At 26.6% G+C, this 16,399-nt stretch overlaps 1 protein-coding gene across 1 annotated transcript; it reads right to left on the reverse strand.

The window, feature by feature from the left end:
* Window positions 1–2,538: 2,538 nt before the first annotated feature.
* Window positions 2,539–11,239, reverse strand: LOC133334004 (E3 ubiquitin-protein ligase ariadne-1). The gene is made up of 7 exons (XM_061542303.1): window positions 11,016–11,239; window positions 7,196–7,351; window positions 7,064–7,123; window positions 6,343–6,992; window positions 6,157–6,280; window positions 5,697–5,923; window positions 2,539–2,629 (listed from the first exon to the last, which is right to left on the reverse strand). The coding sequence occupies exons 1-7, from the start codon at window positions 11,229–11,231 to the stop codon at window positions 2,548–2,550; spliced, it is 1,515 nt and encodes a 504-aa protein (XP_061398287.1). The 5' UTR covers window positions 11,232–11,239; the 3' UTR covers window positions 2,539–2,547.
* Between the last annotated feature and the right edge of the window lie 5,160 nt (window positions 11,240–16,399).

Below are 16,399 nucleotides of genomic sequence, written 5' to 3' on the forward strand. Positions count from 1 at the left end.
CTTATCGATAAACATTTTTCTACAATATCATGTAATCGATAACATTTGTGTTGTACAATCCATAAAATTCCCTGTAGAAAATCTTGTTATCGATTACGTTTTTTATAGAAAATCTTGCTATCGAAAAGTTTTTCTATTGAAAATCTTGTTATCGATAATATTTTGAATATAAAATCATGTTGTTGATAACAAATTTAATTGAAAATCTTTTTATCGATAACATTTTCTATGGGAAAAATCGAAAAAATGTTGTATAAAAAATATTGTTATCTATACAATTTCTTATAGAAAATGTTGTTATCAATACAATTTTTTAAATCATGTTTTCGATAACATTTGTGTTATAAAATCTTGTTATCGATAAAATTCCTTGTAGAAAATTTGTTATTAATTCGTTTTTTATAGAAAATCTTGTTATCGGTAACATTTCCTGTTGAAAATCTTGTAATCGATAAAATTTTCTATAGAAAACCTTGTTATCGGTAATATTTTCTAAATATTTTTATTATCGATAGTATTTTTCAATAAAAAAATTGATTTTCGATAATATTTTCTATAGAAAATTTTTTATCGATAAAATGTTTTGCAGAAATTCTTGTTATCGATAAAATTTTCTGTAAAAAATTTTTGTTATCGATTATATTTTTAATAGAAAATCTTGCTATCGATAAAATTTCTCAAAGAAATCCTTGTTATCGATTACATTTGTAATAGAAAATCTAGTTGCAGTTAAAAGTTTCCATAGAAATCCTTGTTATCGATAAAATATTCTGTTGGAAATCTTGTTATCGATAAAAAAAATTCTACAGAAAATCTTGTTATCGATAAAAAATTCTACAGAAAATCTTGTTATCGATTAAATTTCATACAGAAAATCTTTTATCGATAAATTTTTAAAGAAAATTTTTTTATTTTAATACACAAAAATTAAATTATCGAAATTGTAATCTATAAAAATTGACATTATAACCAATTTTCTTATAAAAAAATAAAATAACCCCTTATAAAAATAAAAACAGAAGTTTTTAATTTTTATACAATTTTATTTGTTTTTATTTTATTTTTATTTTTTTTTTTTTTTTTTGTTTCTTTATTTAAGTTTCTTTAATTAAGACAAATAGAGAACTATTTACATGTAAATTGTTTTAATAATTAATTATTATTTATAGCAACAAATTAAATTTAAAAAAATATATACGTATGTAGAGTAAAATAAAAATAAAAGGATGAATGAATAATAATAGAGAAAAAATACAATAGAAAAAAAAGAGTAATGTAATTTAAAAAAATATATATTTATATATGCTTGGGGTGTATGTATGGACTAATAACAACTAATAAAAGAGAGATTGAAAATAAAATATAAAAAAATAGAGGTGGAGAGACAAAAAAATTAGATTCTCATTAAGTTTTAAAAACCTATGCGTTTTCATCATTATATCATCATAACTATATAAGAATAATTTATTTTATTTTAATATTTTTTTCTTTTATGTCCTTGTTGAATAAAAACATAAATTTTTTTTATATAGCATCAATATATTTTTTTAAGTGAGAGAAGAATAAAATGAACCAAAATATATTTGATTATTTAGTAATTGTTGCTGTTGTTTGGGCCTGGCAGAATATAAGGATAATTTTTTTGGAGGAAGAAGGAGGGAAGAGTTAAAGAAATGATGGTTTGTAAAGCTTTTTTTGTTGTTGTTGGGAAATGCCTAAGAACTAAAATGTGATAGCGCAAGATAAACTAATTTGTTATATAGCCTAAAAGTATGCTTTATTTTCTGTTTAATTAATTACGAAAAACAAATCCTATTTTCATTTAATTTTAACCAACAAAATCTCAATCACTTGGGCTTCTTTTCAATTTTGCAACAAATAAATTAATTTGCTTATCCATTTTCAATTGAAATAAATTTTATTAATTAATAATGCTAAGCATTTATTTATATGAGTTATTGTTAGGATTTTGTAGATAGGTTAATATTGTTCATTGTTGACAATACTCTCTTTTTTTCTTTTTTCCATTTTTTCAATTTTTAGCAATTTCTTTATCCAATGAATAATAAATTTTATTAACATTTTCCGTTTCATTTGTTCTAAAAATTATTTAATTTTTTTTTTAATTTTTCTGTGTGTGGGATCTTCCAAGTGATTTCCTTCCATAGAGGCTGCTGCACATTTTTTTGTTGTTGCTGTTGTTTATTGTTGTTTTCTAGATTAAAAACCATTTCCATGCATTTATTTTTGTTTGTTGGTGTTTATTGTTTTTTCTTTATTTTTTTCTGTAATTATTGTTATAACTATTTAAATTTGTTTTTTTTTCTTGTTATTGTTGTATATATATAGTAAAATGTGTGTTTTGTTTTTTTGTAATTGTTAATTTGTTTCATTTCTTGTTTTTGTTACATATTTTTTTCTTTTGTTTTGTTTTTGTTGTTTTGCTACTCTTGCTTTGCTGGCTTGATTTATTGAATTGAATTATAACGAATTTCTTTTTAATTTATTACCACCATATCGCCCTAGCAACGGTTCATGAATATCTCGTCATTCCAAATATTCCCACCAATCCTTTTCGTAGCCTTCATGCACATGATCTAAAAGTACTGTACATCTCTTCTCGCAATATCTGAAAAAACCACGAACAACGATAAATTGATTTTCTATTTAAAATATTGTCGATAACAAGATTTTCGATAGAAAAAATAATAACAAGATTAATAATAATAAAAAATTTTGATAACAATAATTTAATATAAAAATAACAAGATTTTCTATAAGAAATATTATCGATAACAAGATTAAAGAAAATTTTCGACAACAAAAATTTCTATAAGCATGTTGCGATAAAAAGAGAAAATATTCGATAACAAGATTTTTAAGTGATAACAAAAATTTCTATAAAAAATATTATCGATTAAGTGATTGTCTATAAAAAAATATTGTCGATAACAAAATTTTCGATAAAAATATTATCGAAAACAAGATTTTGGATAGAAAATTTTAGCGATAACTTGATTTTCTTTTTAAAATATTTTTGATAACAAGATTTTGTATAGTAAATATTATCAATAACTTTTTTTCTATGGAAAATATTATCGATAACAAGACTTTTGATAGAGAATATTATCAATAACAAGTGTTTTGGTTGAAAATATTATTGGTTACAAGATTTTCCATAAAAAAAATATTGTCAATAACAAGATTTTCGACAAAAAGTGTGATCGATAAGAAAAATTTCTGTAAAAAAATATTATCGATAACAAGATTCTCTATAGAAAATATTATCGATAACAAAATTTTAGATAGAATATATTATCGATAACAAGATTTTCGGTAGAAAATATGATCGGCAACAAAAATTTCTATAAAAAATTATCGATAAGAAGATTTTGGATAGAAAATAGTACCGATAACAATATTATAGATAGAAAAATAAGATCGATAACAATAATTTTGATAGAAAATATTATCGATAATAACAAGAAAATATTTTCGATAACAAGATTTTCCATCAAAAATATTATCGATAGCAAGATTTTCCATAGAAAATATTATCGATAATAAGATTTTCGATAGAATATATTATCGATAACAAAAATTTCTATAAAAAATATTATCGATAAGAAGATTACTAGAATATTTTCTTCAGGATTGTATATAGATCGATAAAAAAAATATATCGTCGATAACAATATTTTCGATAGCAAATATGATCGATAACAATAAATTCTATAAAAAATATAATCGATAACAAGATTTTCGAAAGAAAATATTATCGATAACAGGATTGTATACAGAAAATATTGTCGATAACACGATTTTCTATTGAAAACATTATCGATAACAACAATTTCCACCGAAAATATTATAGATAACAAGATAGAAAATTATATCTATAACTTGATTTTCTATCTAAAATATGTTCGATAGAAAATCAAATCTAAAATATGGTCGATAGCAAGATTTTGGGTAGAAAATTTTATCGATAACTTGATTTTTGTAGAAAATAGTATCGATAACAAGATTTTATAAAAAAAATATTGTTTATAAAAAATTTGTCTATAGAAAATATTACCGATAACAAGGTTTTCTAAGAGAAATTTTATCGATAACAATATTTTACATAGAAAATACATATATAATTCGATTCTTCGATAATTCTATTGTTTATAGAAAATATTTTGCGATAACAATGTTTCTATAGCAACTACTTTCGATAACAATGTTTTCTATAGAAAATAACTTCGATAACGATGTTTTCTATAGAAAATAATTTCGATGTTTTCTATAGAAAAAATTGTCAACAACAAGATTTTCTATAGAAAATAATTTCGATAACAACATTTTGAATGCAAAATATTATCGATAATTCGATTTTTTATAGAAAATATTTTCGATAACAGTGTTGCCTAAGAAATATTTTCGATAACCATATTTTCTATAGAAAATATTTTCGATAACAATTTTTTCTATAGAAAATAATTTCGATAATTCAATTTTTTATAGAAAATATTTCGATAACAATGTTTTCTATAGAAAACATTTTCGATAACATGTTTTTCGATAGAAGTCATTTTCAGTAACAAGATTTTCTATAGAAAATAGTTTCGATAACAACATTTTGTATGCGAAATATATTATCGATAATTCGATTTTCTAGAAAATATTTTCCATAACAATGTTGTCTACGAAATAATTTTTTATAGAAAAAATATCCGATAACAATGCTTTATACAGAAAATATATTCGATAACATAATTTTTTACAGAAATTTGAAACGAAAAAAGGTTTTAGCATAAAAATATTGCCGATAACAATATTTAGAAAAAAAATTATTTCGATAACAAAATTTTTTATGGAATCATTTTCGATAACAATATTTTTTATAGAAAATATTTTCGATGACAACATTCCCTATCGACAAATGTATCGATAATTAAATTTTATATAGCAATTTTAGCCAATAATAAAATTGTTAATAAAAACCTATATCGAAACAATTTGTTCGATAAGAAATTATATCGATAACAGTATTTTCTACAAAAAATCTTACCGATAACACAATTTTTTTATAAATTCTAGTAGTTAACAATGTTTTCTTTAGAAATTCTTTTCGATAACATCATTATCTAGGGAAAACATTTCCGATAACAAAAAATCCTAAAGAAAATATCATCGATAATAAAATGTTATATATAAATTTTAGTTGCTATCGAAATGTTTTGCATAAATTCTAATCGATAGCAATATTTTCGGTAGAAATTCTTTTCGATAACAATATTATATATCGATAACAATTTGTTCGATAAGAAATAATATCGATAACAGTATTTTCTATAGAAAATATAATCGATAAGACCATTTTTTGTATAAATTCTAGTCGTTAACAATATTTTCTTTAGAAATCCTTTTCGATAACAATATTATCTAGCGATAATATTACCGATAACAAAAATTCCTAAGGAAAATATTATCGATAACAACATGTTTTTTTATGAATTCTTGTCGATATCAAAATGTTGAGTATATATTCTAATCGATAATATTTTCTTTAGAAATTCTTTTCGATATCCATACATTATCTATAAAAAATGTTATCGATAACCATAGACATTCTTCTCCTTCTTATTATTATTAAAATTTTTTTTTTTTTTTTTTTTTTTTTTTTTTTTTTTTTTTTTTTGTCTCCTCACCTATATTTATCTTGAACTTTTTGTTTGATATCAGCTAAATTCTCTGATGTTATATCACGTTCCAAATATTCCGATAATGTTTCTGTCGCCGATTCTAAATCCTTTTGATTATCTTCGAATATCATTGATTGATTGTTCTTCTTTAAATAATACGCAAAAACATACGTATACATTAGAGTTTGACGACATTGGCATAAGATATCAACGGCCTTTTTCAAAAATTGCACCTAGGAAAGAAAAAAAAAGAAAAAAAAATAATGGAGAATTGGAAGAGATTAAAAAACAGAAGTCAATACGCGATAATTTGAACCCAAAAAAAAAAAAAAAATTTGAGTATTTAAAAAAATAAGAGATTTCTTTCAAGAGGCCGATCGATTTAAAATAATCGAAATATTTCTAACAATGAGTTTAAAATTATCGTGTGCCCTTTGTATTTGTATTTGTTTTTTTTTTAACTCACTTCAATCCATGACATATTGTGCTGTTGCATTTCTTCCATTTTATGTTTGACAGAGGCATACAACTTATTTTCAAATTTCAAAGATTGCATATGATTCATATAACGATTATAGTAATGTAAATATCTGAAAACAAAATAAACAAAACTTATTAGAATCTACATTTTTTTTAATTCACATCCCCATACCTTGCTAATGATGATCTAAATTTCTCTTGAGCATCACGTGCTGCTTTGGCTTCATCTTCATCGTAACGATTGCAATTGTACCATGCCGAACCGTGCGGCTCCCACGAACCCAAACATACCCAACAAAAATCATGTTTACAATTTTGATTTTTGCACACCATGTGATTGCAGCCGCCGTCCTTTTCAATTGTCACATTGCACCGGGGACACTCTTTGGTGTTGGCCGCTATCCAATTACTTGTCTCCGAATCATCATCACATTTTTTAATCCATTTCTTTAGCCAACGACACTTGACGGGATCATGCCAATTTTCACCACAAACAAAACAAAATTTGTGGCCACATTTGCAGCGGACCGGTCGTGATTCCACATAGGATACCTTAATTGCATAGGTGCAATCAATGGACGGACACCAGCGTAACAATTGATTGCATTCGACAAAACTATTGGTGATCAGTTGTTGATATTTGACACGGACACGACCATCGTGTACAAGTTTCATAACTGTAACATCATCCACCAATATATCACAGCCGTGGGCGGCACATGAAATTGATTGGCCAAGGCCTTCGGTAACGATTTTCGTTGTTAGATATTCACGCCAGCAGTTTAGGCAGAAACGATGGCCACATTCTAAGCCGGCCATGGACTGTCAATAAAAAAAAAAAAACAAATATTAATAATAACAATTTGAGATTTATAATGAAATTCAATACTCACATCTGAGGGTAATTGTGAAAAGCAAATTTCACATTCTTCAGCTGTATTGGCTTTTGAATTCTGAAAGAAAAAAAAATAACATTAATTTTCTTTAAATATTTTTGAATTTGTATTTTTTTTTATATTATTTACCTTTTGTTTATTGGCATTGGCAGGTTTATTAAATGGATTTATGACATGTGCACCACGGAAAAATTCATCGGTATTACCATCAAAATATTTCTCTAACAATTTTTCTTTGTCCCATTTAAAATGATTTAGAAGGATTCGTGTGACAGTTGGTTGTAGCTAAAAATAAATAAATAATATAAAGAGTAATTAAAATAAAATATTTTTTAGTCTTAAAATCATTATATAATAAATATATATTACATACTGTGTTAGAAACTGAGCATAAAACTTATTTTTAATTGTCCTCTATGGTATGTATGGTAAAAGAACAACAAAACACACATGGTTACATATTGACCAAGTTAACATTACTACAATATCCTTGGCCTAATTTCTAGCATAAAGTGTAACAAAGATTGCTGCCAACATAGATATGTGTTTTTTCTATTCAAAAAATAAATAAGATTGAAATAATTTTTCAACATAAAAAGAATATAAAAATATTTATTTTTTGATTAACTGATCAATTTGTAGTGCATAACCCAGCAAACAGTTTGACGTAAATTCAATCATGTAGTACATGGAACTTTGCCCTACAACTTTTACACATGTTTTGCCTAAATTTCATAGAGTTCGACGGTCATTTTGGATGAAGCGGCAGAGGGTTTCTTCCTGGCATATTTTTTTTCGATTAAATTTATTTATATCATTTACAATAATAAATATCAGTTTTGTTTTTCCTATACCCTTACATGTCAACAAACTAGGCGCCAATTTTAATTCCATTTGTATTGTTGTTGTATTTTCCTTCTTATTTCCTTTCTATTAATCTTCAAAATAGTAAAAATTATTGCCATTTCCTTAAAATTGTTGCTTCTTTGTCTTTATATTCACAATGTTTTGTATATCATTCACAATAACAAAAAAACCATATGATTTATGTCCATTGCACTTTTGCTAACATTTTGTAAAATTTATTTCCTTTTAATATCACTTCACTATTCTCAATTCCTATCGCATTAACACACATTAACTAACGTTAAACAATCATTCACAATAACACTGTCACTTTACATTGTACTGTAGCTACAAAAGGGCGCCATTCTCGTTACTGCATCCTGTTGTTGCTTCATCTTGGTTCACTACCATAATGATTACTTTCCATTTTCTCTTTACCATAATGATTATCTTCCACTAATTTTTCCACCTTAAGTTTCAATTTTGTTGCAATTTTTATTTTCTAAATTACATTTGCTTTAATGCTATAGTGAGCTCTTCATATTAACCTCAGCTGTCATTCACAATAACCACAAATGCAGTTACTGTGCAATGTCATGTATCAATGCATAGTAACTCCAAAGGGCGCAATCATGTGCACTATCACCCCCTTTTTCAATTTTATAATCTCTTTCATAATATTAATTGTAATGGGGCCACAATAACTGTCCTCAGTATGATCTTTTTTAATTTGCTATTTTCTCTTACTCTTTTTCATTTTATTAATTGCTTCCTTTATTTTACAAACAATCATTCACAATAACACTATCAGCTGTCAGCTTACATTGCTCTGTAACTACAAAAGGCCGCCCATTCTCTTCACGTTTCTTTGTTGCTTTTTCCTCAATTTCCCACTCTCTCACACATAATTATTATTTTCCACTATTATTTATCACTCTACATTTTAATATTTTTCTTTTATTATTGCATTTCAATTATTAAATATTACCTTCAATTCTTTTATAAGCATTCAATTAACCTCAACCGTCATTCACAATAAGCTCACTAACTGACAGGTAACTACTGTAACTACAAAATGGCGCCATTCTTGCCACTACGTTTCTTTGTTACATTTTCTTAATTCCCTGATCTGTTTCTCTCATTGTGTTTATTTTGCACTTGTTTTTATTGTTTGACTTAATTTTTATTTTATTTTATTCTTTTAATTACAATCCATCCATTTTTAGCTCCATATTAACTTCATCTGTCATTCACAATAACACTACGACTGACACTACATTCCATTATGATCACTGACACTCTTTATTCTCAATTTTATATTTCTCAAAATAATTATTATTATGGACACAATAAATGTATTTTTTATTTTCCATTTAAACATAATTTCTTTTCCATCTTATTTATTTACACATTATTAATTGTTGCCCTTTTTATTTAATACAAATCAATTGACCTTAAGCAATCATTCACAATAACACTACTCAACTGTCAATCTGCATTGCACTGTAACTACAAAAGGGCGCCATTCTTGTACCAACATTTCTTTGTTAATTTGTTTATCAATTGCCTATTCTCTTACACATAATATTTATTTTCACTTGTAATTGCAGTTAAACTTTCCATTTTTTATGTTTTCCTTTTTTCTATTAATTATATCCCTTCAATTTAAGTGTGAGCTCCATATTAACCTAAGCTGTCATTTACAATAACTACAATGACTGCAGTTACTGTCCAATGTAACCTATCATTGCACCGCAACTGCAAAAGGCGCAATTATCGTTCATAGCGCTCCATTTTATACACTTTCATTACATTACTATACTAGGTATTTATAATTGTCATTCCAATAGTACTTCTTTTTAACATTTATTTATCACTTGCTGTAATTTTTTATGATTTACAATAGAAAACCCCTTGGTAATGGGTTTGGTTACACAATTACTATATCTAGACATTTAAAACATTAATTTCTATTGCAGTTACATATTAGAATTATTACAAGCCTTATCGCTCAATAATTCACAATAAGTGCTTCCCCATTAATATTGCCATTATTTGGCACCATTCTCATTGCAAACATTCTGTTACTCTCAAGTAGGGTTTCACTTTAATATAATTAATTATTTTTAATATTTATTAAATTAAAAAAGAAACAACAAATAGTTATTATCCCCTAGTTATTAGAAATTTATATCAATTTAATGATTCACAATATCCGAAATCACTCATAGGCTATCGCTATACCGTAATTAAACTATAACCACACTTCCAGTCCAAAAGTACATATATATTTAATTTCTATTTATTTTTTTATTTAAATAATGTTGATTCACAGTAACATCAACCATATGCTATCATTACACCGTATCTAAATTAAGTCACTTATTACCACACTTGCCACTATAATAGTCCCAAATTATTCAAGATTAACATTTACTTTTGTTTTCTATTCTTATTTTATTCTTTTTCTATACATTTTATTAATAGGTTTCCCTATAATTTTATATTTATTCTCTATTAATCATCTTTGCTATATAATTCACAATAACCATTACAGATGATGGGCTTGACAGACTGGCAAACGACCTGTCCCATTCAATTACTCTTTTTCTCTCCAGAGATTCTAAGGAATTCTAGACCATTTTTTTTTCTTTTGCTTTTTTATTTTATTCAATAATTTATTCATCCTATTTATTTTTTCTGTAATTTTATATTTATTATCTATTAAACACACCTTCGCTGTATAATTCACAATAACAATAACAGCTGATGAACGGCTTACATTGCACAGTAATTACAAAGGGTCATTTGACAGGCTGACTAACGGCACTGCCTTTATTTGCCAATTAGAATCAATTGACAGACTAGCAAACGTTACTCTTCCGATTTGACAATTAGACTCTTGTTGGACAATTACTCTACGCTCTATCTCTCCTGATCACTGTTTAATCATGAATACTAATTTTGTTACATATTTAATTATATTACACTACCACTTCCACTCTCACTGTTGTATCGCTTCCCCTCTTACAATTAATTTGCTTTCATAAATTTTTATTTTTTTTTTTTGTAATTTATCTATTTTTATTTATTTATTACTCACCTTTATTACCCCCTTAACTTCATCGATTATCTCCCGTTGATGTTGAACAATTTCCTCTGTGGTCAAAACTTCATAATGATAATCATCGGATTCAGCTTGTCGTTCATGCGATGGTGGTATATCATCCATGACATCCATAACAAAATCATCATCGCCATCATCACCGGATGACACATTACCAGAATCCATTTCAAATGAATCTTCATCGGAATCCATGATGAGAGATTTTTCTACGGCTGTTTGTTGCTGCTGCTGATGCTACTGATTACGGAGTTTATTTCAAAACTTAAAAGAGGATGATGACAGATCTCTTGTAATATTTTTTCTTTTAAAACAATGGATTTATTAGCGTTTTTCCTGAGCTAAAATTATATAGGGAAAAGGCAAAAAATAGTTAAATATATATTTTTGGTGTGCGTTGAGAAAATAAAATATTTTCCTTATTCGTGATTTTCTTTGTTAAAGACTATATGATTTTGCTTTTGGGTTTGTAAAGAGAGGAAAAGAAGAAACAGCTGTTGTGGGGGTTTTCTTATTGTTGTTGGTTTCTTGGGAGGGCATCACAATCATGCAGAAGCAGCCAAACGTCACTTGACCTTGTTCAAGTTATATTTCAATTTGCTTTGTATATTTTTTTGTTTTTGTAGCCTTTTTTGCTTGTTTGTGCATGGCTATTCACACATGAGTGTGTGCGTGTGTTTGCTTTCGCACACCTCAAAAGGTTTTATATAGGTGCAGCAGTGAAGAAAAAAATTACGTTGTTTATTTGTTGTTGTAACTCATAAGGGCTTTTTTATCTTGTGTTGTTTTTGTCTATCTACTTATGACACTTGAATTTCTTTGTTTAATTTTTGTTCTTGTTTGTTTTTATATTTTCAATAAATTGTTATTTATTCCAAATTTTCTTTATTTTGTTAAATTAATTTGCTAATCAAACAAACAATTCACAATAAGCACTTCTTTTATTTCATTTGCCTAGCTCTCCACTACAACTCTTATTTGACACCTCCTCGTCGCTCTCACACTCACTCTCAAGCTCTTTGCACTAAAAAAACAACAACAGCGAAGAAAAATGTAAAAAACATGAACAGACAAAGCGACAACACTTGCTTTCATATATACAGAGGTGTGTGTGTGCATGAGTGTATGTTGGAATTTTTTTTATACACTTTTTGTGCTTCTTCTTTTTCGCCGTTGTTTTTTTTTTTTCTTTGCTTATTTCACATTACATAGGATTTATTTTTATATAAAAGGCATGAACATTTTTTTCTTCTGTTACATCCCTTTCAACAATTTGAAAGGTTTTCTTTTTATATATATACGTATATATTTTTTTAATCAATACACACCAACACATTAACAAAAATATTATATTAAAATGGAAACAACAACACATCAGAGTTCAAGGCTATTAACACAAATGGGGCCAGAGCACACAAAGAAAGGAAGGAATGAAACGGAGAAAAAAATCACAATCATTGTAGGGGGATTTATAATTTATTATTTTATATATAGATTTTTTTTAATTCACTAACATTTTTATAATTGTTTATTCTGAATAGAATTAGTTTTTCGAAAAGAAACACAAAAACGCGAAACACACAAAAGCAACGAAATAGCCAGCCAACTGAGAAACGACAAAAAAAACGATATTGGAACTGACGTCCTAAAAAAATGCAGTTAATTTCCAATTGCAATGAAAAAGCAACCATGCCACAATCTAAACGCCAGCAAGTGGAAATGTAACAGCCATATATTTGCCATACAACTTATTTCACCATCTCTTTCTCATACATACACACACAGAGATGAAAATACTCTTCATCAAAAGAAAGAAAACGAATGATTTTTTTCCCCCGAACAACACACTCACACACACAGCGTATTATTATTAGCTTTTAATTGCACACAGAAAATATATTTGTTTTAAACAAAATGTAATTACATTAATTTGTTGTTGTTAATTTAATTAACTAAAATGTGAATTTGTTTTTTTGTCCAATTCTTTTTTATTATTGTTTTTTTTATGCACGAAATAAACCGAGATGTCAGCAGCTACTCTACTAGAGAAACGAACCCGACTAGTCAGGGTAATGTAGGTCGTTAGATGACTAATTGATTAGTTATGGTTGACATATCGATTAGTGATGACAGTGAGGCAAAAGTCGATCTATATAAACCTAATATAAAATGATTTATAAATGGGAGAATTTGGGCATTAATTTAATGCAATTTAAAGAATTAAATAATAAAGATAATAATAAAAAATATATTTTCTGTCTTGTTTTAATTGTTTTCTATTAATAAATCACTTAGAGTTACTATTGTGAATTGTGATTACATGAGATTAAAACTTAAGGCAGGTACACATTAAGGAACATAAAAAAGAACATTCAATTAATCGTTTTATAATAAAAAATCAGACCATTTGAATATCAATTTCCCATAAATATAAAGAATAAAGTAAAAAAGAAACACAAACAAATATATAAATGATGTCAATAAATCATATAGCAAGTTTACATCCAACATTTCAAAAAACCTACAAATCAAACTATGAATTTAAAATAAATCTTTTTAAAGTAAAATATAGAGAATTAAATATGAATTAAAAAAATAAATCTTTTTAAAGTAAAATATAGAACATAAAAAAGGATCGTTTATTATAAAAAAAAAACAACAATTTATATATCAATTTTCCAATAAATATGAAAAATAAAATAAAAAGAAACAAGAAATATGTAAATAAAGTCAATAAACCAAATTAAAATTAGTTTTAGCTTTATTTTTGAAATTGGCTTAAATACTGAAAGCAAATAAATAGAAAAATTGAATTGAAATTGCAATACTGCTGTCTTACGCTATTGTGAATGAAATAAAGAAAGTGATTTTTAAACAAGTTTTTAAATTTATTTTTTTTATTAAGGTTGTGTTTTTTCTAAACGTCTTAATAAATAACTAATTAGTCCGCTTTTCCACAGGCAGATTTTTTTGGCAATTTTTTTTGTTTTCTCTTTTGAAATTTTCGCTTGCTTTTCCATTAGAAAATTTTTTTTTGTCAAATTTGCGAATCAAAATACAAAAGAAAGAAAAAAACATCAAAAGTGTTTGCATTTTACAGATTTTTTTAATATTATATTTATTTTTTATATGATTTATTATATAAATTGCAAAAATTAAAAATTACATTTCACTTGCACAAATTAAAGCAACAGGTTTGTAAACAAAAGCCGGTTGTGTGTCAGTAAAGCGAATAGGTTCAAAAGGAAATGTCAACAAAATTGTTTTCAACGAACAGAGCAAAGCAGAATTTGCGTGTACGGCAAATTCTGAACAGGCAAATTTTTTTTTTCTTCCCCGCACCCCTCTCGCCGACAAACTTAGTATTTGCCAAATAAAAATTTGCCTGTGGAAAAGCACACTTATGAACTACAACCCTTGCTATTTTGAATGATAATTAGATAATTCAAAAATCATTACCAAGAGGTTTTCTATTGTGAATGATAGAAAAAATTACAGCAAGTCATAAATAAATACTATGGTAATAACAATTGCTGTATGTGACATTTAAATATAATAAATTATATTAATATAATGAAAGAGAGAGTATAAATTATAGAGCTTGGAACGATAATTGCGCCTATGCAGTTACTATGCAATGATTGGTTACATTGCACAGTAATTGCTGTCGTTGTGGTTATTGTGAATGACAGCAGAGGTTAATATGGACAGCTCACTTTAAAATGAAAAAAACTATAATTAAGAGAAGAAAGGAATGTAAATACAAGTGAAAATATATATTATGTGTGAAAGTGTAGACAATTGCGAAAAAAAATTAACAAAGAAACGTTGTGAAGAGAATGCCGCGGCCTTTTTGTGGTTACAGTGCAATGTAAACTGACAGTTGATTGTGATTTAACTGATTAACTGAAGTTAATATAAAGCTTACTATAAAAATAGAAGGATTGTAATTAAATGAATTAAATTGAATAAAAATGAAAGTTGAGCAATAAAAACAAGTGCACAATAAGGCAATGAAAGAAACAGTGTAAGGAATTGAGAAAATTTAACAAAAAAACGTAGTGACAAGAATGGCGCCCTTTTGTTGTTACAGTGCAATGTAATCTGTCAGCCATTGTGGTTATTGTGAATGACAGTTGAGGTTTATTGGATGCTTATTATTAGAAAATTGAAGCAAATATATTCAATTAATTACAATTAATTAATAAATATTTTAAAAAATGAATGGCGAATAATAAATACAAGTGAAAAATAATAGTTATGTGAGATAGACGAGTGGGGAATTGAGAAAAAACAACAATGAAACGTTCTAAAGAGAATGACGCTAAATTGACAGTTGATAGTGTTATTGTGAATGTTAATTGATTCATGCTAAACAAAAGGAAAATTTTAATAAAAATAAGAAAAAGATAGAAAAAAGTAAATTTGAACGGAATATACTGAAAACAGTCCTTTTTGCTTATAATAGGAGAGTATGAAATTAAGAAAATTAAACATGACTGCGGCTTTTGCAGTTACGGTGCACTGACAGATAACATTGCACAGTAATTGCAAATGTGGTTATTGTGAATGACAGTTTAGGTTAATATGATGCCCACTATTAAATTAAAGGAAATAAATGTAAAAGAAAAGAATAAAAAACGGAAAATGGCGATGGAAACACAAGTGAAAAAATCTTTTGGGTAGGGAACAGTAGTAGAATTGAGAAAAGGCAACAAAGTGATGTAATGAAGTGAATGAGACTCTTTTGCACGGAAACAACGAGCAAAATTTTTTTATATTAAACATGAGAAAAAATTGCTGTTTTCGCATTGATCTTACGAGACAATCAGCTGTTCTTGCAAGGTGAATATACTCGTTATGTCCTTTTTTATTATTTTTTTTTTAATTTGTTGATATTATTTTTCTAGATTCCTACTTAAAATCGCTTGAATGACATTACCGTTTACATTTGTTTTTTTCCTCTCTTCTTCTTCTTCAACTGTCAACGGCCAATGGGTGGCCATATCATCTGTTTTCGCTCTTCATTGTTGTATTGCTTGTTGTTTAGTATTGCTGCAAATCTGAAACGGCGAGAGACGTCGCGTTATTGTGAACGGATAAAAACAAATTAACAGAGAATGAAAGAAAAGAAAAACATTGAAAAACAAACAATTAATTTGACAGTACGACATTGAAGGGTAAGTAATCGATTATTTAAATTGAAATATTTAACAGTTAATGATTTTTCAGTGTTGCCAATGCCAAAGGTAATTAAAGGTCTTTTGACGATTTTTCAAATCTGAAAAAATATATTTTTTTGAAACCAAGCTTTGGAAATTTTTTAAAAAAATATTTTTTGGAAAATTTTTGAAAATATATTT

The sequence above is a fragment of the Musca vetustissima genome, unplaced genomic scaffold, assembly GCF_032173495.1.
Source record: "Musca vetustissima isolate MV318-11 ecotype Yass unplaced genomic scaffold, APGP_CSIRO_Mvet_v1 utg2072, whole genome shotgun sequence".
NCBI classification, from domain to species: Eukaryota; Metazoa; Arthropoda; class Insecta; order Diptera; family Muscidae; genus Musca; species Musca vetustissima.

What these genes read in the sequence shown, in the direction of transcription:
- LOC133334004 (XM_061542303.1), bottom strand. Translation starts at nt 11,231, where the DNA reads ATGGATTCCGATGAAGATTCATTTGAAATGGATTCTGGTAATGTGTCA. An exon ending in TTTAGATCATCATTAGCAAG is followed by an intron (nt 6,281 to 6,342) that starts GTATGGGGATGT and finishes TTTTGTTTTCAG; the next exon opens with ATATTTACATTACTATAATC. An exon ending in AAAGTTCAAGATAAATATAG is followed by an intron (nt 2,630 to 5,696) that starts GTGAGGAGACAA and finishes TGGTTTTTTCAG; the next exon opens with ATATTGCGAGAAGAGATGTA.